Source organism: Pteropus medius, unplaced genomic scaffold (assembly GCF_902729225.1).
Source record: "Pteropus medius unplaced genomic scaffold, Ma_sr-lr_union100, whole genome shotgun sequence".
NCBI classification, from domain to species: Eukaryota; Metazoa; Chordata; class Mammalia; order Chiroptera; family Pteropodidae; genus Pteropus; species Pteropus medius.
In genome coordinates this window covers 30,830,135-30,846,576 of record NW_024354500.1, presented here as the reverse complement: position 1 = coordinate 30,846,576, position 16,442 = coordinate 30,830,135, and the positions used below count along the sequence as shown (strand labels likewise).

Genomic DNA, 16,442 nt, shown 5'->3' with positions numbered 1-16,442 from the left:
CCTAGCCTACAAGAGTCCTTGCAGCCTCTTGCTTTGCCCCTTTGGATGCTGCTTGGAGAACTTCATATAGAGAAGCCACTTTATCATAAGGGAGAAGACAAGAAGCCTTGTGGAGAAAAAAGGCCCTCCAACTGACAGCTAGCACTAATTACCAGGCTATTAGAGTGAGGCCAGAGTGAACGGTCCAGCCCTTCTGACCTTCCAGCTGAATGTAGTTGATTGAGTGAGCTCAGGTGACAGTGGCAGAGGAATTGCCTAGCCAACCCACAGAAATGTGAGAGTTGAAAAAAATTTTTTTTTTGAGTCAGTAAGGTTGAGATGTTTTGTTATGCAGCAAAGGCTAACTGATACGTGTAGGTATCAGCATTGTGGCAACATTGAGATGATTAATGAATCTAATCCCTGTAAAGTCTTTAGTTCACTGCCAAGAATAGAGAATCTGTTAGTAAAGATTGACAGCTGAATATCATAACGGTAGTAGCATTATAGTTACTGATATCGTTGTTTTAGTCACTGTGGTCACTTCTCTTCCTCTTCCAGATATAATGCCATTGTTTTCATTATCATTAATTCTGATGAGTTGAAGAATTAGACCTCTTTGGTGCTAATTGGTATTTTCTTTCATGGTTAGTAAGTAGTTTTTTAAAAAACTTCTCTTATTATGAAGTAAAGCACATATGTAGGAAATGCATAATGTGTAAATGTACAGCTTATAACAAATTATAAAATGAACACCTATAACTACCATTCAGAAACTGAACATTGCCAGGACTCCAAAAGCCCATTGCATGCCCTTCGTGGTCACAGTCCTCTCCCTCACACCTAGATTTTATATTAATCACTAACTTGATTTTATAGTAATCAATTCTTTGCTTTTCTTTATAGTTTTTGCCACCTCTATATGCATCTCTTATGAAAAATTGTTTAGTTTTGGTGATTTTTTTTCAAACATTATATAAGTAGGATAATGTATATATTCTTTTGTATCTGGATTTATTTGGTGAATATTATTTCTAAGATTCCTTCGTATTATGATTAACAGTAAGCTTTCATTTTCATTGCTGTTTAGAATTTCATTGTAAGAATATTCTATCAGATCTACTATTGATGGGAGTTTGGGTTATTTACAGTCTTGGGCTATTATGAATAATTCTGTCAAGCACAATCCTGCATGTATTCTGGAATAATATTTGAGGGGTTTTTGAAAAAAGATATACATCTAGGAGTAGAATTTCTGGGTAATAAAGTCACAGTCACTTTTTATAAATCTTATAGAAAAGAACATTGTCAGCTGATTCAAATGATATATACTTTAATAACTGCTAATCTTACCTAGAGATTAGAACCATTGACTTACCATATCTTTACTAAGGAGATTGACCAAAAAGGTAGTTCAGACCAGTAACAAGAGGAGTAGAAATGTCATAAGAGTTATGTAGGATGGAACTGGGTCAACATTTAGTGGAAGGGTTAGAATGTCTCCAGAAGGAAAATCTAGTAAATTTGGTATCATTACAGCTTAAGCATTTTTCAGAAGTTTAATAACATTCTTTACACTGTTGTCCTCCAGGTGAATCTGTAACAGTGGTTTATGCTTTCTCTATGTTATTGAGACATTTGGGCAATGGGAGAGACAATTGACTGATTGTTGGTCGCATAGTAATAAAAAGAGGACACAGCTCTTTTAGGACTGAGATTTCCTTATGTCTCTTTCTAAGAAGAAGGGAGGTACTAACACTGTATCAAAAGAGAAGGAAAAAGAACCTTGTCAAAAATGGAAAATAGGAAAAAGAAACATTTTGTTCAGTCGGAGACTCTATAGCTACTAAAAACAATGGTGGTATAAGAAGACTTAGTATAGCCTAATAAGCCAAGGCAAATTGTTGTTTTTTTTGTTTTGTTTTGTTTTGTTTTGTTTTGTTTTGCACATGATTGTACAAAATGTGCTCTAACTGGGCCAGTGTGCTATAATCAAACATGGTATAGCTGAAGAATGGTGTCTGTGTGTTCCATCACATGATCGCTCTGCACTGAGGCGCCCTGCCAAAAACAGCTACATGAATTGTTCTTCATGTGCCCTGGCTAATCTCAAAGAGAAGATAGAAGGTTTATAGCCTGTTGAGTTTTTTTTTCTTTTCCCTGCCTATCTGAAGAAATTGAAAACTTAAGGATTTAATAAAGTCTTAGTGGTATTGTGTTGGTCCTATAACGAAGATAGTATATTTAAAGCATTTGGATGCCAAATTAAGATCCCATCAGGATAATGAGGGAAGGATTGAAGAATTACTGTTTTCATTTTGGGATCCTGTCAGATAGGGTTGTTTTTACATCTGGCATGTGCTTCCTAAGTTGAATAAAGTAGTATTTGTGACAGACTCTATTTGAGGATGCTTTTAACATGCAGAACAAAACTTAAATTTGCTTGCGGTTATGATTTCTTTTGGATGTGGGAATTTGTAGTCTGTCATTTCCACAGACATAGAACTAACTTATTATTTATTCACTGTAGATCTAAGTACCTTATTGACTTGATTTCTGCTTGTATTACTTCTGAATGGTCCTTGAATATATGGAATTGGTGATGGTTTTTGTGCTGTTGCTATTACATCTTTCCTAGAAAAGAAAGTGAGCTTTTCATGCTTGAGTAAACACATTGATGCATTATGAAACTGTCAGACTCTTTGAACAATTGGCATAAGCTCAATTATTCAAATATGTGACTCTTTTGAATGGCTTTTATGTCAGCTAATGCTTTAGTACAACCAGCATAAAGAAATTTCAATACCTTTCCTTAAGAAATTAAATCTTAACTGTGTGATTAAAGAAACCCAAAGGATTAGTCCTTTTGTGGAGCACCTTCATTATCATATACAGCTAATTGGTAGCAGTCACTCACTGAGATTCATAGTTCATTTTTATTTTAAAGTATCTTTTTTGATAAAAATAATTTAAAGTTGTTTATGCATTTTCTTTATACCTGGCAAAACTTTTTTCCCCCTGTGTTTTCTTCCTATCAACATGCACACACGCTTTTTTACATAGTGTGCTTACAATTTCATTTTCTTTTTAAATTATATTTTCATAGTAAATCTTATTCTAGTACTGTGGCCTTTATAGTAACCATTTTTGTGGCTTGCTTATTATTGAATCATTTGTTAACATACTAGTCATTTCTCTTATTTGACGTGTTTTTCAGTTTTTCATGTTTATTGATGATAGTGCGCAGACATACTGTGCATTGTAGCTTGTTTTTCTTATTTTCATTTATATTACAAGGACAATGTTCAAAGTATCATTATGTCAGTGGACTTGAAAACTTATGTTTTATGCATTGACCAATTGCTTTCCAGAAGACAGTTCCTTCTTTTTGATTAAATAAGTATATAGTTCCTTTAACTAAATAAGTTAAAAAGATGAAGCTTATTAAATCTTAGCATTCTTCAAAATTATCATTTGGAACCCCCTGTAATCTTAGTGGAGACTTTTTCCTTTGTAAATTTGGTTTCTATTTTTAGCAAAGTAATAGATGCAAATGGTTTTTAAAAATCCAATAAGCTGTGTGGTGTGACAGTGGAGAACAGCAGTCTCTTGCCCTCCCTTTTCCCACTCCAGTTTCTGGCTTTGAGAACCTTCAGCTCTCTGATGTTTCTATTGATATTTGCCTTCACTTGCTAAATGGCTTGCTTTTACAGTTTGGTGATGATTATTTGTTTTTACTTTTGGTTACCCATTGATTTCTATGGAAGATGAGGCTTTAGCTCTTACTGTTTCTTTCCTATCCTTGTGACATTGACATAACATAAATTTTGGTTTATCAATATGTAGATATTAAAATATAATGACTGTAAATATTGTTCATAACCAAATCTTATGTTTCTATTATGATTATATCTTCTTATACTTTATATTTTCCTGGAAATTAATAACTTCCTCCTCTTTTTCCTTGCTTTTTCTTTCTGTTTCTAATTTATCACCAAACATTCCTGATTCTAATTTATCATCAAACAAATCTTCTCATTACTTCCAAACATATCAGATAATCCCTCAGATGTGTTTTTACTTTTTGTTGTTGTTCAAAACTTTCCTCTGAGAGCCTTCATGTTTTCTTCATTGTGGACTAGTTGCAGCTCCTAGGGCCTCTTGCTTTGCTGACATCTTGGAATTCCCTTCAGTGATTTATCCTAGGCATTTCCTTCATCCCTGTTTTGTTGCTTGTCTGTTTCTGGGTCTCAGATCCTGCTCCTTTTAGATTTACTTGTATATTTTGGTGGATTCCTGAGAAAGGTACAAGGAAGATAAGTTTTTTGAGACTATGCATATCTGAAAATGTCTTTACTCTGTCATCATACTTGATTGATAGTTTCTCTGGGTATGCAGTTTTAAGTTGGGAATAATGGTTTTTGGAATTTTGAAGGCATTGTGTGTTGTGTTAGAAAAGGCATTGCTCCATTGTCTTCTTACTTGTCGAGTCCAGTGCCATTCTGCCATGGTTAATGGAAGTATCTAGTGCGAGTTCTTTTTTAGATTTGTCAAAATAATGTTTTCTCGACCACACAGTTGGGGGATAGTTATATATTTTCTGACACATAGTAATTCCTTTTAAAAATGTCTTTAAAATATTTTATTCTAATTTTCACATGTTTAACATTGCAGATTTAACATCAATTTTCATTAGCAGAAAATGTGACCACCTACTGGATAGCTTAAAGGAGTACTTAATTATTTTCCCTAAGTCACTTATTCATTTTTAAAACGTTTCGTTTTGAGATAATTATAGATTAAATAGAGAGTTGTAAAAATAGAACAGAGATGTCTTTTATACTCGGTTTATCCCAGTGTTGACATCTTTATATAACTAGTGCAGTATCAAAATCAGGAAAAATATTGATGCAGTTCTCACTAATTTTTAAAAGACATCGTTTTAGATTTAATATTGGACAAAAAGTTTACATTGCAAATCTATGTGAGACCTATGTGAAACTGTTTTGTCTTTCAGCAATTTTTCCAGCTGGTCAAATTACGAAAGCTTGGACTTAGTGATAATGAAATTCAGCGGCTCCCTCCAGAAATAGCAAATTTCATGCAGCTGGTGGAACTTGATGTGTCCCGAAATGGTAAGAAAAAGATTCCACTTGAATTGTCCATTTGTCTCTTTTGATGCTGGGGGCAATTTTTAATAAACATAACTGGATAAATGTTATCGACGTGCTTTTCCTGATGGTTATGGGAAAGTTGTGTATAAGTATAAGTTTTGGGATGAAATTAATGCCATTATCGAATATTTTAGTTAACTTACAGGTATTTACCAAAAACTTTTCATAACAGTTTTTAAAGGATAACCATCTCAAAGTAGGTTCAGTCTGACTGAGTTAGAGAATTATTTGGAAAATTAAGTAATCTAGCCCCTCATTTTGCTCACATTTAGGGCTGGTGGTCATTTGTCCAGTGATTGGGGGCTGCTGAGGCGAGGGGAAACCATCCTAAGGAAGAAAGGGTTTCTTCTTCTATGGCTCAGTTGCCTGGTATGCTCCCGTGAGAATCCGCCTTCCTGCAGTGAACAGACCTGCTTGCTGTTAAGCATCTTCTGCCAGTTTGTCTCTGATTAGGTCACTACTGGGTCTGCCTACTGGAGTTTGTAGTGTATTTTTGAGTTCATTTTGATTTTCAGATTTCACTGTAAAGTTGCTTCATTTTTATTGAACATTCTAATAGGGTATTTGTGTCCCGTTTAACGTTTCACTTTTAAACGAGCACCCTAGTTTAACCTCATGTTTTGTAGCCCCTTAAGCAATGCCAGAGTGGGTTGGTCCCCATTTATTATCACATATTTGGTTAATTAAGTTAAATTGCAGCTCCCAGTGGTCCTGTCTTTGGTGATGGGATTCAGTTCTTGCAAGGACTCTGGTATAATTTCCTCAGGATAGGCCCCAGTATACTCTGAATTATTTATAAAAATGGTAATCTTTTTCTTTTTCTCATATTACATATCTGTTTTGTTTTGTGTTTTGTTTTTGCTTTCCTACAAAAATCTCTAAGCTTCTTCTCAGTGAACCTCATTCTCATGTCTTCCGCAGAAACTCCAAGGCCCAGATACAGTATTTTTGTGTGCGTGTCATTGTTATAAGGCAGCAGTGATAACCAGTACTTGATTGAAAATATGATGAAATGAAAATTATTTTACTCCCTACATTTAACAGCTTTTAAATTGCTGTCATCTATCAGGTCCCATAAATTGGAAACTGTTGTTAGGCCAAGCCATATGTTTTTGACATAGGGTTTACTTTTCATGAGAATTGTTTCTTACTTGAAGGTACTAGAAGAAGTGTAAAAAAATTATTTTAGGGGGCATGTTTTACAGTGGCTTGTTTGGTTGCAGGGGCCCCAGATCTGCTTAGGTAAAGGAGATTTGATTATAAGGACGGGAGTGGAACTGACGTTCCAAAAGCGTAAGATAATCTGACATTATCTTAGGGGTTTCATGGCCTCTGTCTGTTAGTGGTGTGCCTGCTTTTGTTTGTGAGTGCTCTGTTCTCTCTCTGCTGACCTGCTCTCTTGAAACTGGCCTCTCCGGAACCAGTTTGTTGTGGTCTCTCTCCATACAATTTTTGGCTTCTGCACCTGCTGTGGCATCTGTTTGCCAGTGACAAATTTCTCAGGATTGGTTGACCCAGCTCATCTTTTTAAGCCAACCATAAGCCATAAGCTACAGGTTGCTGGATACCCTAAAGATTGTCTGCCCTGGGACAGGGGTGGCAAACTGTGTAGAGCATGGCTCTACTCCTTGGCGCAGACCTCTTGATGAGCAGCTTATCTTACACTGGAGCATGTAGATGGAGCAGGTGTCTGAGGCCGAAATTGCTTCTGAGGCTATCTCCTGTATTACCTTATCTGAGATATACATAACTGGAACTGCTCTTTCTTATTTTAGCAATTATCTCAGTTGTAAAGTGTGGCTGCCTATTAACTCTGCAAGGAAGTAGAGTAAAATGGTCACTGAACTTATACAATCTGAAGAAATAAAATGGCAGTTTTGAAATTGACATTAGAAAGGAAAATAAGCAGGGGTCCAGAAATCCTTGAGAAAGAGAAGTATTGACTTTAATTATTTGGAAGGAGAGAAAACATAGAGCTGGAAAATTCCCAGTCCCATTATTAACTTGATTGGGATGTGATGCTCTGTAGAAAGCCGGCATCGTCGGCTGCCTGTTTTACCAGTTGCCATATGAACCTTTTTTTTCAAACATTCATAGTGAGGAAGAAGTGTTACACACCTCCTCACATGTGTCTTTATACCTTCCAGCATATTGATAAATGAAGCTAAGCTTTTACTGAAGTTAGTGTCAGGACACAGAAAAGTATCCTCTCCTTAGGGTACGTAGCCTCCTCTTCCTCTTTTTTATCCTGTTCTCATTTTCAGCCTTTCCTTCTGCACATCCATGGAGTTTTGTGGCGGATTCTACAGATCTTTCGCCTTTTCAATCAGGCTGTTTTACAAATGCTGAGGGTGAGTTGACCACCCCCTTTCACTACTGGCAGAACCTTGCTCTGGCTCAGTATCATGAAATGTTTGTGTTTGTGTGTGTGTGTGTGTGTGTGTGTGTGTGTGGTGTAGGGGACAGTGGACAGCATGGAGGATGGCAGGGTTCAGGGCTTTCTTTGAGGCTGTGAAAAAAAAGTGCAGATGACAGAGCAGAACAAGGTCACCATTTACTGTAACTAATAGGCACATGGATGGATCTTGAGCTATTTCCAGGTCAGTCAAATCTCATTGTGCTACCTCTCTCTCTTTTTTTTTTTTTTGCAGATAAAAATCACAGTAATGTGAATTTCCTAGGCAACTGAGTAGGTAAATAAAAGTCACAAAGTCTGCAGCCTGAGAATGTGAGAACCCCTACTTTATGTGGATGCAGGCATTGGTAAGGGTTTGAGGCTTGGGGCTGGAGGCCTATATGAGCCTCTCGTCTTGCCCCAGCTGAGGCTGCCTGATCCATGATCAGAGCTTGTTCCTTCGAGTTCCTGCCCAGTCCCTGGGTTTTAGCAGGGCTATAGCCAGGACTGGCAATTGCCATCGTAGGACCTTTATTCACTTCATCGTAGGACCTTTATTCACTGATTTTCTGAAGAGCATTGCTTAACCATGAAGGAGGAAGACAGGATGTTGGTATTAGACCACTCAAGTTCATTGGATCAGTACTTGTCAAACTTAAACATGCAATGAATTACCAAAGGATATTGTGGCAATGCAGATTCTGATGCAGTAGATCTGGAGTGGGGCTTGAGATTCTGCACTGCTGAGAATCTCCAGGGGTTGCCGATCCTGCTGTTCCACTGGGCACACTGAGTAAGCAAGACCTTAGACACGACAAGTCCACTCCTAATGTTCCTCCAGCAGCTTCGTGTAGCACACATGCACTCAGCTTCTGGCACCCCTGCATCTTCCCATGTGGAAGGTGGGAAGCCTTCAGGATACTCCTGGTTACAGGGTAATATGCTAGAACTGACTTACGCTCAAGTTGGCTTTGATTCCAAGAGCAAAATTAGACCTTTCCTGATGTTCCCCTGGCTCAAATGAGGATAAAAAGACAAGTTTTGTGTTTCACTCCAAAAAAATCTGTAAAGGAGGAGGAGAAAAGTTTTTATAGGCTCATTTCCTAGGCCGCGAGGAACTGCCAAGACTCCCAAACCCTGACTTTTGTGGCTTCGTTTTCTGATATTTCAGGCACAAAGTCAGGGGAATTGTGTGTTGTGTTAGAAAAGAGAAGAGAGAACTTAGGAAGAAAGAGGGCATTGCTTATAGGTTATATATAGGCTGTGGGGACTTTTTCTGAGGTAAAAGTAGATGCTTGCTTGGGATGAGCGCAGTTTGTATGGTTTTATGCCCAGGATGGCTAGATGTGCTCAGCAGAGAGGACTCTGGATAGGAGCCTGGGCCCTGCCACTCACCACTTAGCTAACTTTGTACAACATCCCCACTCCCGGTGCTGGGTCTTGTTCTGTGAAGGAACGGGACAAAGCCCTGCTTCCTTACAAACCAGTGCGAGGTGAGAAAAGTGACAGATTTCTCATGTTCTAACTTGGTGGATTATTTTTTAAGTCAGAAAAATAGTTAAAAAATATATGTGGGATAAAAGAAACCAAATGTTTCTCTTGAACATAGAAAAGAGGATGGAGTATATGAGATTGGTATCTGAATATGCTGTTAAAATGTCTAAAAAGGCCTACAGGCTTTGAATTAAGTTCTAAAGCAGCTTTCTGTGGTGGAATACATATGCTTCAATGCTTGAGCTTTATGTCTGTTTTCTGCTCCTGATTCTTACCTGTTCGAGGAAAATTATTCTGGATATGTGAGAAGAGTTATTACCCTATAGTACTATTTCGTTATCCAAGAATCTAGGGCAGACTTTCGTCGTGCATCATGAATCTGCCTGAAGGGTTAGTAATTTGAATTTTATAGTCTATGTTGTAATTTGACTTACATCACAGTACTATATCATCCATTTAGTTCAGTTTTTCCCAAAATGTAAGGCATACACCACTGGTACTGCTCGAGACGATTTTAAGCAGTACTGCAAAACAGCAGTTTTTAATATTGAATCATGGTGAGAAAGTTATCCAAAAATATTCCTTTTGGATTGCCTTCTATAAAATTTAATAATACTATATTGTATTTACTGTTACATTTATCTTTTGTAATCTGGGCGTGGTAGCCCTTACTCATGTTCATGATTTAAAGAAAATTGCTTTTTTAAAAAATAAATCTTACTCAGATTTAAAAAGATGATTTAAAAGAATGAGCTAAATAATACAGAATATATGTGCTATACCAGTATGGTAAAAATTGTGAAGATGGAACGGGGATGGCTGAAGTTACGGAACCACTGATTACTATTAGCAGACCATGCCAACGAGGTCATGAGTTTATTTCACTTATAGGGCAAGTAGTGCTGCGTACCGAGAAATATGGCCAGAGACTGTACACCCTGGCTAATTACTTTGCAAACTTGAGTCAACAAGGAACTAAAAGATAGTTTTAGTACAAATCATCGCTAGCACTAGGACAACACCTCAGAGTAAGTGGATGAATGACTTACCAGTAGAGTCGTCGTCCTACAAAGTCTAGAGGCTAGACTTTGATTAAAGGCCTGAGTTAGTTGTCTCTGTCCGACCATGAGATGCTGATCAGTGTCTGTGGTCTGTAGCTCTGGGCTGTTTAATGAAATCTAAGGCTGATTTTTAAGCCTGCTAAAATGACCTTGTATAACTGTCAAGTCTTGGTGTTTCTGAGTTATGTATTGAAAAAACACTCTTTTGGCAAGCAATAAATCCAGTGTGCCTAGAAGTCTTCCTATCTACTTATGAATGATTACTTTTGCTTTTTTTTTTTTTAATAACTACATATACCTATACCACAAGTGTGGCAGAAGCCAGTTTTTACCCATGTAGACTTAAGACTTGCTGTAGTCAAGCCATTGTTCTCTCCTTTCTCACTCACTGCCTAATTTGGGTCTAAATTTAGTGATCTGTTTGGCATACTGCTCCTGTATCTGGACTTAATATTGTAGTAGGTGAGTTTGTGACTGTTAACATACTGCAGGGGACATCCAGCGAAGGGAAGCCACACTGTGCCACTCTACCTTATGGTTGGAGAGCTAGACAGTTTGCAACCCAGAGTTTGCTTTCTTACCTTTGCAAGTACTGTCACTGTCTTATTATGAGCTGTCTCTGTTTAAACTTTTACCTTTCCTTTTGTCAGAAAGAGGGATTAATAAACAAAAAATATAATTGCCTTCTCACATTTAATTCCAGATAATATTAATTATTTTTAAAGTGGAGGTAAAAAGAAAGTGGGCTTCTGTGATGTTTTCTGGTTACCTTTCCATGCTACAGACCATTTTTTCAGGGAGCATTGTTTAAATGTGAAGATATGTAGAAACCATTTTTAAACACTGAACACGTTGGAATAAACTTTACAAATATGTTTTGGACTTTTAAGAAACATCAATGCGATTTTAGCAAATAAACCTGAAAAATCATCACCATTTCATGTTATAAATTGTTAAATCAGAATAGAAATTCTTACAACAATACTTTTACTCAAAATGTTTTTGGAACTCTTTCAGATTCGTAGTGTATTATTTTGCTTATCTTCAGACTGGTAGTTTCACTTTTTAGAATGGATTGGTTTTTAAAAGCAACCAAACATTGTTTAATGCCAACTTAGATATACTACCAGGATACTGAAAATCTTATGTGACTCAAAATCTGCCTCAGATAGCAATTTCAGAAAGTATAAAAGAGTAAACTATTGTTACTTTTTTTGATGTTAATATGGTTAATTTTATCAGAAAAATTGTGGCTGTGCTGAATAAGTTGTAGGTTTATATAACTTTCTTTCTCTCCTGCCTTTTTTTCTCTTTTTAATTTGCAGGTTTATAATAGAGATGATAACCTCTGAGTTTAGAACAACACCTCTGAAGATATTTTTTAGGTCAACAAGCTCTTCGGTTAGTCCCAGGTTCTCTAAATGCTTTGTCTATTTTAAGTAGCTCCTTATCTTCCTTTCTCTCTCCTCACTTCATTCAATCAGTCCTTGCATTCAGTACTCTGTATTAGATGCTGAATTTTCCAAAACAATTGTGGATTTACAAAAAACAGGCTAACTTAGAGAAGCAAAAATAATTGCAGTGGCTTCTTCTGAAATAAAATAAAATGCCAGGGTGCAGAATGACAATTTCTGCTCGCTTTTTAATTAGGCAGTTTATGTAGGTATTGGTTTGACAGTTTCCAACTCTGAAAGTGATTGAGAATGAGTGTCCATGTTGCCTCATTTTTATTTCGAGGTCACCTATTTTGTCATGTGAATTTGGCTTGAGCCAAGTGATGCTGAGCCTCCAGGCAGCTGAAGGCTGGATGGCATCTCTTTATCAGGATGGTGACAGCAACATACTGCCATGACTGCAGACAGTGCTCTGAGCTCATTAATCTGGAAAAGAAACATCTTAGAACGGGGCGAGGCAGCCAAGAAGGAAAGAGTGAATGAGGAGCAGCACTAAGAACTGCAACTTGAGGATTATATGTAGAAATGATTTGATTTTTAAATTAGCTTTATAAGAGTCAGATAAATGCTCAATCTAATATACTTGCTCAAAGCTAATAACTAATTATGATTGTGAATTCTTATTCAGTTCAAAAAGCCTTGGAGCCAGGTCTTTAGTTTTTTTAAAATGCTTATGGTTATCAATTATAGCCTAGAATGATTAATACTTTTTACTTCAAGCAAAATTTATCGAGCAATTACTAGATTTGTGAAGGGCTCTTTGCTGAATTCTTCTATCCCTTGAGGAGGTAAATCTGTAGGCACAACAGTCATGTGTAAGGAACTGCACATTAACGCCTGCTATACTGTTATGTAATAGAATGCCTTCAGAGGCATTCAGAGAGGTGACAGTATCTACCCATTTTGAAAGAGGTTTGAAGGAATGGGGCACTTTGGGTATGAAGTTGAAATCAAGAAATATTTAAAAAGTCTCATACTTTAGTTGCAAATTCGGAGGAGTTAATGAGTGGATTCCTTAGCTGTGTGCCATTATTATTGGAATTCTTTTTCAAATGTTTGTAATAGATTTACAGAGTGGACAATATAATTAAAAATGCAAATACCTCAGTGCTTGTCTGTTAGATATTCACTGAAAATTTTAGGATTCATCGAAAATTAAAGAAGCACCCAGTACATAACAGTAAGAACTACAACTACATGAATTGTCATGGGATTCTTTTTTGTTGTTGTTGTACAGCTGACTGCTACAGTGTTGTAAAGGATTTGCTCTGCCAGGTGAAATGCTAAGCTCTGTCAAGACAGACTAACTATTGATTTAAAAACTGCCAAAATCTGAAGGGCTTACACAATGAGGAACTTTATTTCTGTTCAGCTTAACAGTCCAGTGTGTGTGTGTGTGTGCGTGTGTGGTGGGGGAAGGGAACATAGACTGGGGAGGTGGGGAATGGGAGGCTCTGCTCTGTACATTCCTTCTTGTAATGCTTACATCTTTGTTCAAGTAGTGGAATCTGAGGTGGGAGAGGGAGACAACGGGGAATTATGTATGGGCAGTTTTTTTGCACCGTGTCAAGTGGTGTACATCATTTCCATCCATGCTCTATTGGCCAATTTTATGTCCTCAAATTAACTGAAAGGAGCTGGGAGATGCAGTTAACTATTTGTACATGAGGAAGAGAAACCTGGCTATTGGTAAAGCGCTAGCATCATCTGCCACACTGGCATTTAATTGAATGCTGAAGTTGTATGACTTTATGTCATCAGTCACACACAGGCCTAGTAAACAGAAACACATGCACATGATTCTTTTGCACTGTCACAACCTTCCAGTGAGTGACATATTTATAGGAAATCCAGATGCATGCCCAAAGAGGACAGAATAGCCTTTCTTCCCACATCTGCACAAAAATGTGTAAACCCAGACATAGAATAGCATATTTGAAAACACTGATTTGCTAATAGTTATCATAAAACCTATGTAATTATGCATGATATTTTTTATTTTGAATTTTTAGAACTTGGTTAAAAGTATGTTTTAAAAATGAAAGTTTTGTGTTTGAGGAATGGTTGTCTAAGGACTTGCTCTAGACAATATATTATCATTAAAGGTTTTCAAGGTAGGAATCACTATCTTGGACAAGTTACTTAATCTCCGTGTGCCATCTATAAAATAGAGATTATAATAGTACCTACAGCATAGAATTATTGTGACCCTTAAAAGAACAGTGCCTTGTACATAGTGAACAGCTGCCATAATTAATCCTATCATCATCTTTCATTTTGGGTCATGAAGATCTGAACTAGGACTGTGAGAGTAAGAATACAGGGCAGAGGTGAGGACACCAAGCAGATTTGAAGGATGGAATGATATAGGTGAAGAAAGTTTCTACCTGAGGTGATGTCTAGATATTATGTACCATACACCAGGCGTTGTGCTGTTTCTTCACATACTAATCTTCACATAGTAATCCACATACTAATCTGGTGAGATGGGTAGAAGCATCTCAGGATGACTAATGAGGAAACTAAGGCTTGAAGAAGTTGCGATGTATCTCAAAATTGTATTTCTAAGTCAGTGGTGGAACTGAATAAGAAACCCAGAGGAGTGGCACTTTTAATTATTTATGGAGCATGTTAAAGATGATAAAGGTAGGGCTAATAGTTTTTAGTCTATGTTAGAGAAAGGACGTCCACAATATTATGGCTACATACTCTCTGAATTTGAAGATAGAAACAGGAAAAAGTCATCCTAAGACATTAAAACGCATGGAAATCTACATAGGGAATGAATTGAACCACTTGTAGAAGTGGCTCCATCCCTAAGAGGTGGCTTTTAAATTTTTTATGGTTAGAAATGGATTGTCATCTAGTGAAAGATAGTAGGGCTTTCTCAGTAAGCTCCGATGTAATACTTCTGATGTAATTGTGCTATTTCGGCAAAAGATTGGTGCATTGACAGAATTGTAGAATAAGGAAAGCCAAAAATAAAGCTGTGTGGAGTTTTACCTTCAAAAGAAAAGTGAAGAGATTAGACACTATGAAAGTCCCAGGCCCTTGGAAACAGGTATTAACCCTTTTTTAGTGAGATGACTTTGTCATCTCTAATTTCTCAGGGTTAAGATTATTCCATGTTCTTTTCTCTGGGTATGAATATTCACCAAGCACTGTGGTTGGGCAGTTCATTCTTGCTATGGACATTGAAGAGAAGTGATACACTGACCTGTTGATATCAGTACCCAGTTCCATTGTCATTCAGATTGATCACTCGATCTCATGTAAATATTCTTAGCATGTACACATTTTCGTAGCTTTATCTTCTCTGAGCTAACTGTCACTGACCTGGCAACTTGATGGCTCTGACCTGGTTAATCCACTGAGGTTCATCTTACCCATGAGGACCTGTCTGGAGCAGCCAGCAAGTTTCCCTCTTTGAACTACTTCTTTGCATCCAATTTAGCAAATTTCCTTTTTTCCTTGCTGTTGATAAAGTGAATTACGTTTGACCTATCTTAAGAAGACTAAGAAGACCACCTTAAGAAGAGTAGAGAAATGAATTATTAGGGTCATTTCTTTCCTGCTTATATGTTTTAAAGCACATGTTCATTATCAAGAATTAATAATAGTGAAACATAAACATTGTTGAAATACCAAGAAAACTATGTAAATTTTTAGCACCAGAATATTTATTGGATGCTTATTACTCTGTACCACCTATGAGGCTAAACTTCATGTGTATTATCTTATTTAATCCTTACACCATCGCCAAGAAGTAAATTTGTACTCTTTTACAGATGAGAAAATCCAGTCTTGGGTTCAAAACTTTGTCTTTGGTTTCATGGCTAGTGAGTAGTAGAGCTGTTATTTGATCCCAAGGTATGTTAGACTCCAAAAATCACAATTTTGTTTCCCCAATTTAAAAATTTTATATCCTACTTAAAAATAATCATCATTGATGTTTTGTGTATTTCATGTGTCTTTTTTTCTTTTCAGTGTTTCACAAAATTGGAAATATACAACACACAGATATATCTTTTCTTCACTTAACATAGTTTGTAAACATTTCCCATACCATTATTGTTAAATACTTGTTTTTTTAAAAGGCAGATTAATCAGTAACTTTTACCTTTTTGTCTTTCTGAAGAATACGTGAACTGATCTATAACTTTAACACCAACAAGAAGCTATAGGTTTCAAAGGTAGGATTGATATAAGATAACCAGAAAGACGGGAATTCCCAGAAGGACATGATAGTTAAAAGTCAACCAGACAGAGTGAAGAAAGAGGTGAGTAAGCAGTTTAGAAATCTCTACCTGGTTTAGGATTCTTGTGCTGAAATAAATCGAGGAGGCACAATTTTCCCCTCAGGCCATACAGTTACAGAGGTACATTGGGAAAGAATGTGGGCAGAAACAGACCAAGCATAAATGCTCAACTGCTCTTAGGGTACTGTGAAACAGTCAGTTCTGTATTTACCTAACATATATTTTGTTTGTGGAAGTGCTTGGTGAAAGTACCTTTACACAGTAATAGTTGATGTCTTAAAATATTTAATTTTATTGTTCAGGCTTTGTTTGTTAGTGCCGTAAAGTGTTAAAGAATAGGCCTTCTTTCATTCAGCAAGGCTGATGAGTGGTCAGTCAAGATGAACAAGTGGGTCTGAGCAAATTAGACAAACATGAGAGGACCATGTGCCAATAACTTGACACATGTCCAAAACAAAAGGCAGCCCTGAGCCAGGGGGAAACACCAGAGGAGCCTAGGGGGAAACACCTGAGATCTCTCTGCAGAGGCCTGAACTAAGTCAGAGGCGGGAAGCACCTAAGGGAACTGAGTGGGTCATTGGCATTCCTCGCTTCCTCATCTGAATGGATGGCGCTATCTGCATTAT

The 16,442-nt window shown here is 37.0% G+C and overlaps 1 protein-coding gene across 1 annotated transcript in view; it reads left to right on the top strand.

Moving 5' to 3' along the window:
- LRRC1 (leucine rich repeat containing 1) overlaps positions 1-16,442 on the top strand; it is a 116,079-nt gene that overhangs the window by 37,439 nt on the left and 62,198 nt on the right. Inside the window, exon 2 of the mRNA XM_039853315.1 lies at positions 4,997-5,114. Within this exon, the coding sequence (XP_039709249.1) occupies positions 4,997-5,114 (118 nt within the window). The remainder of the gene's footprint in view (positions 1-4,996; positions 5,115-16,442) is intronic.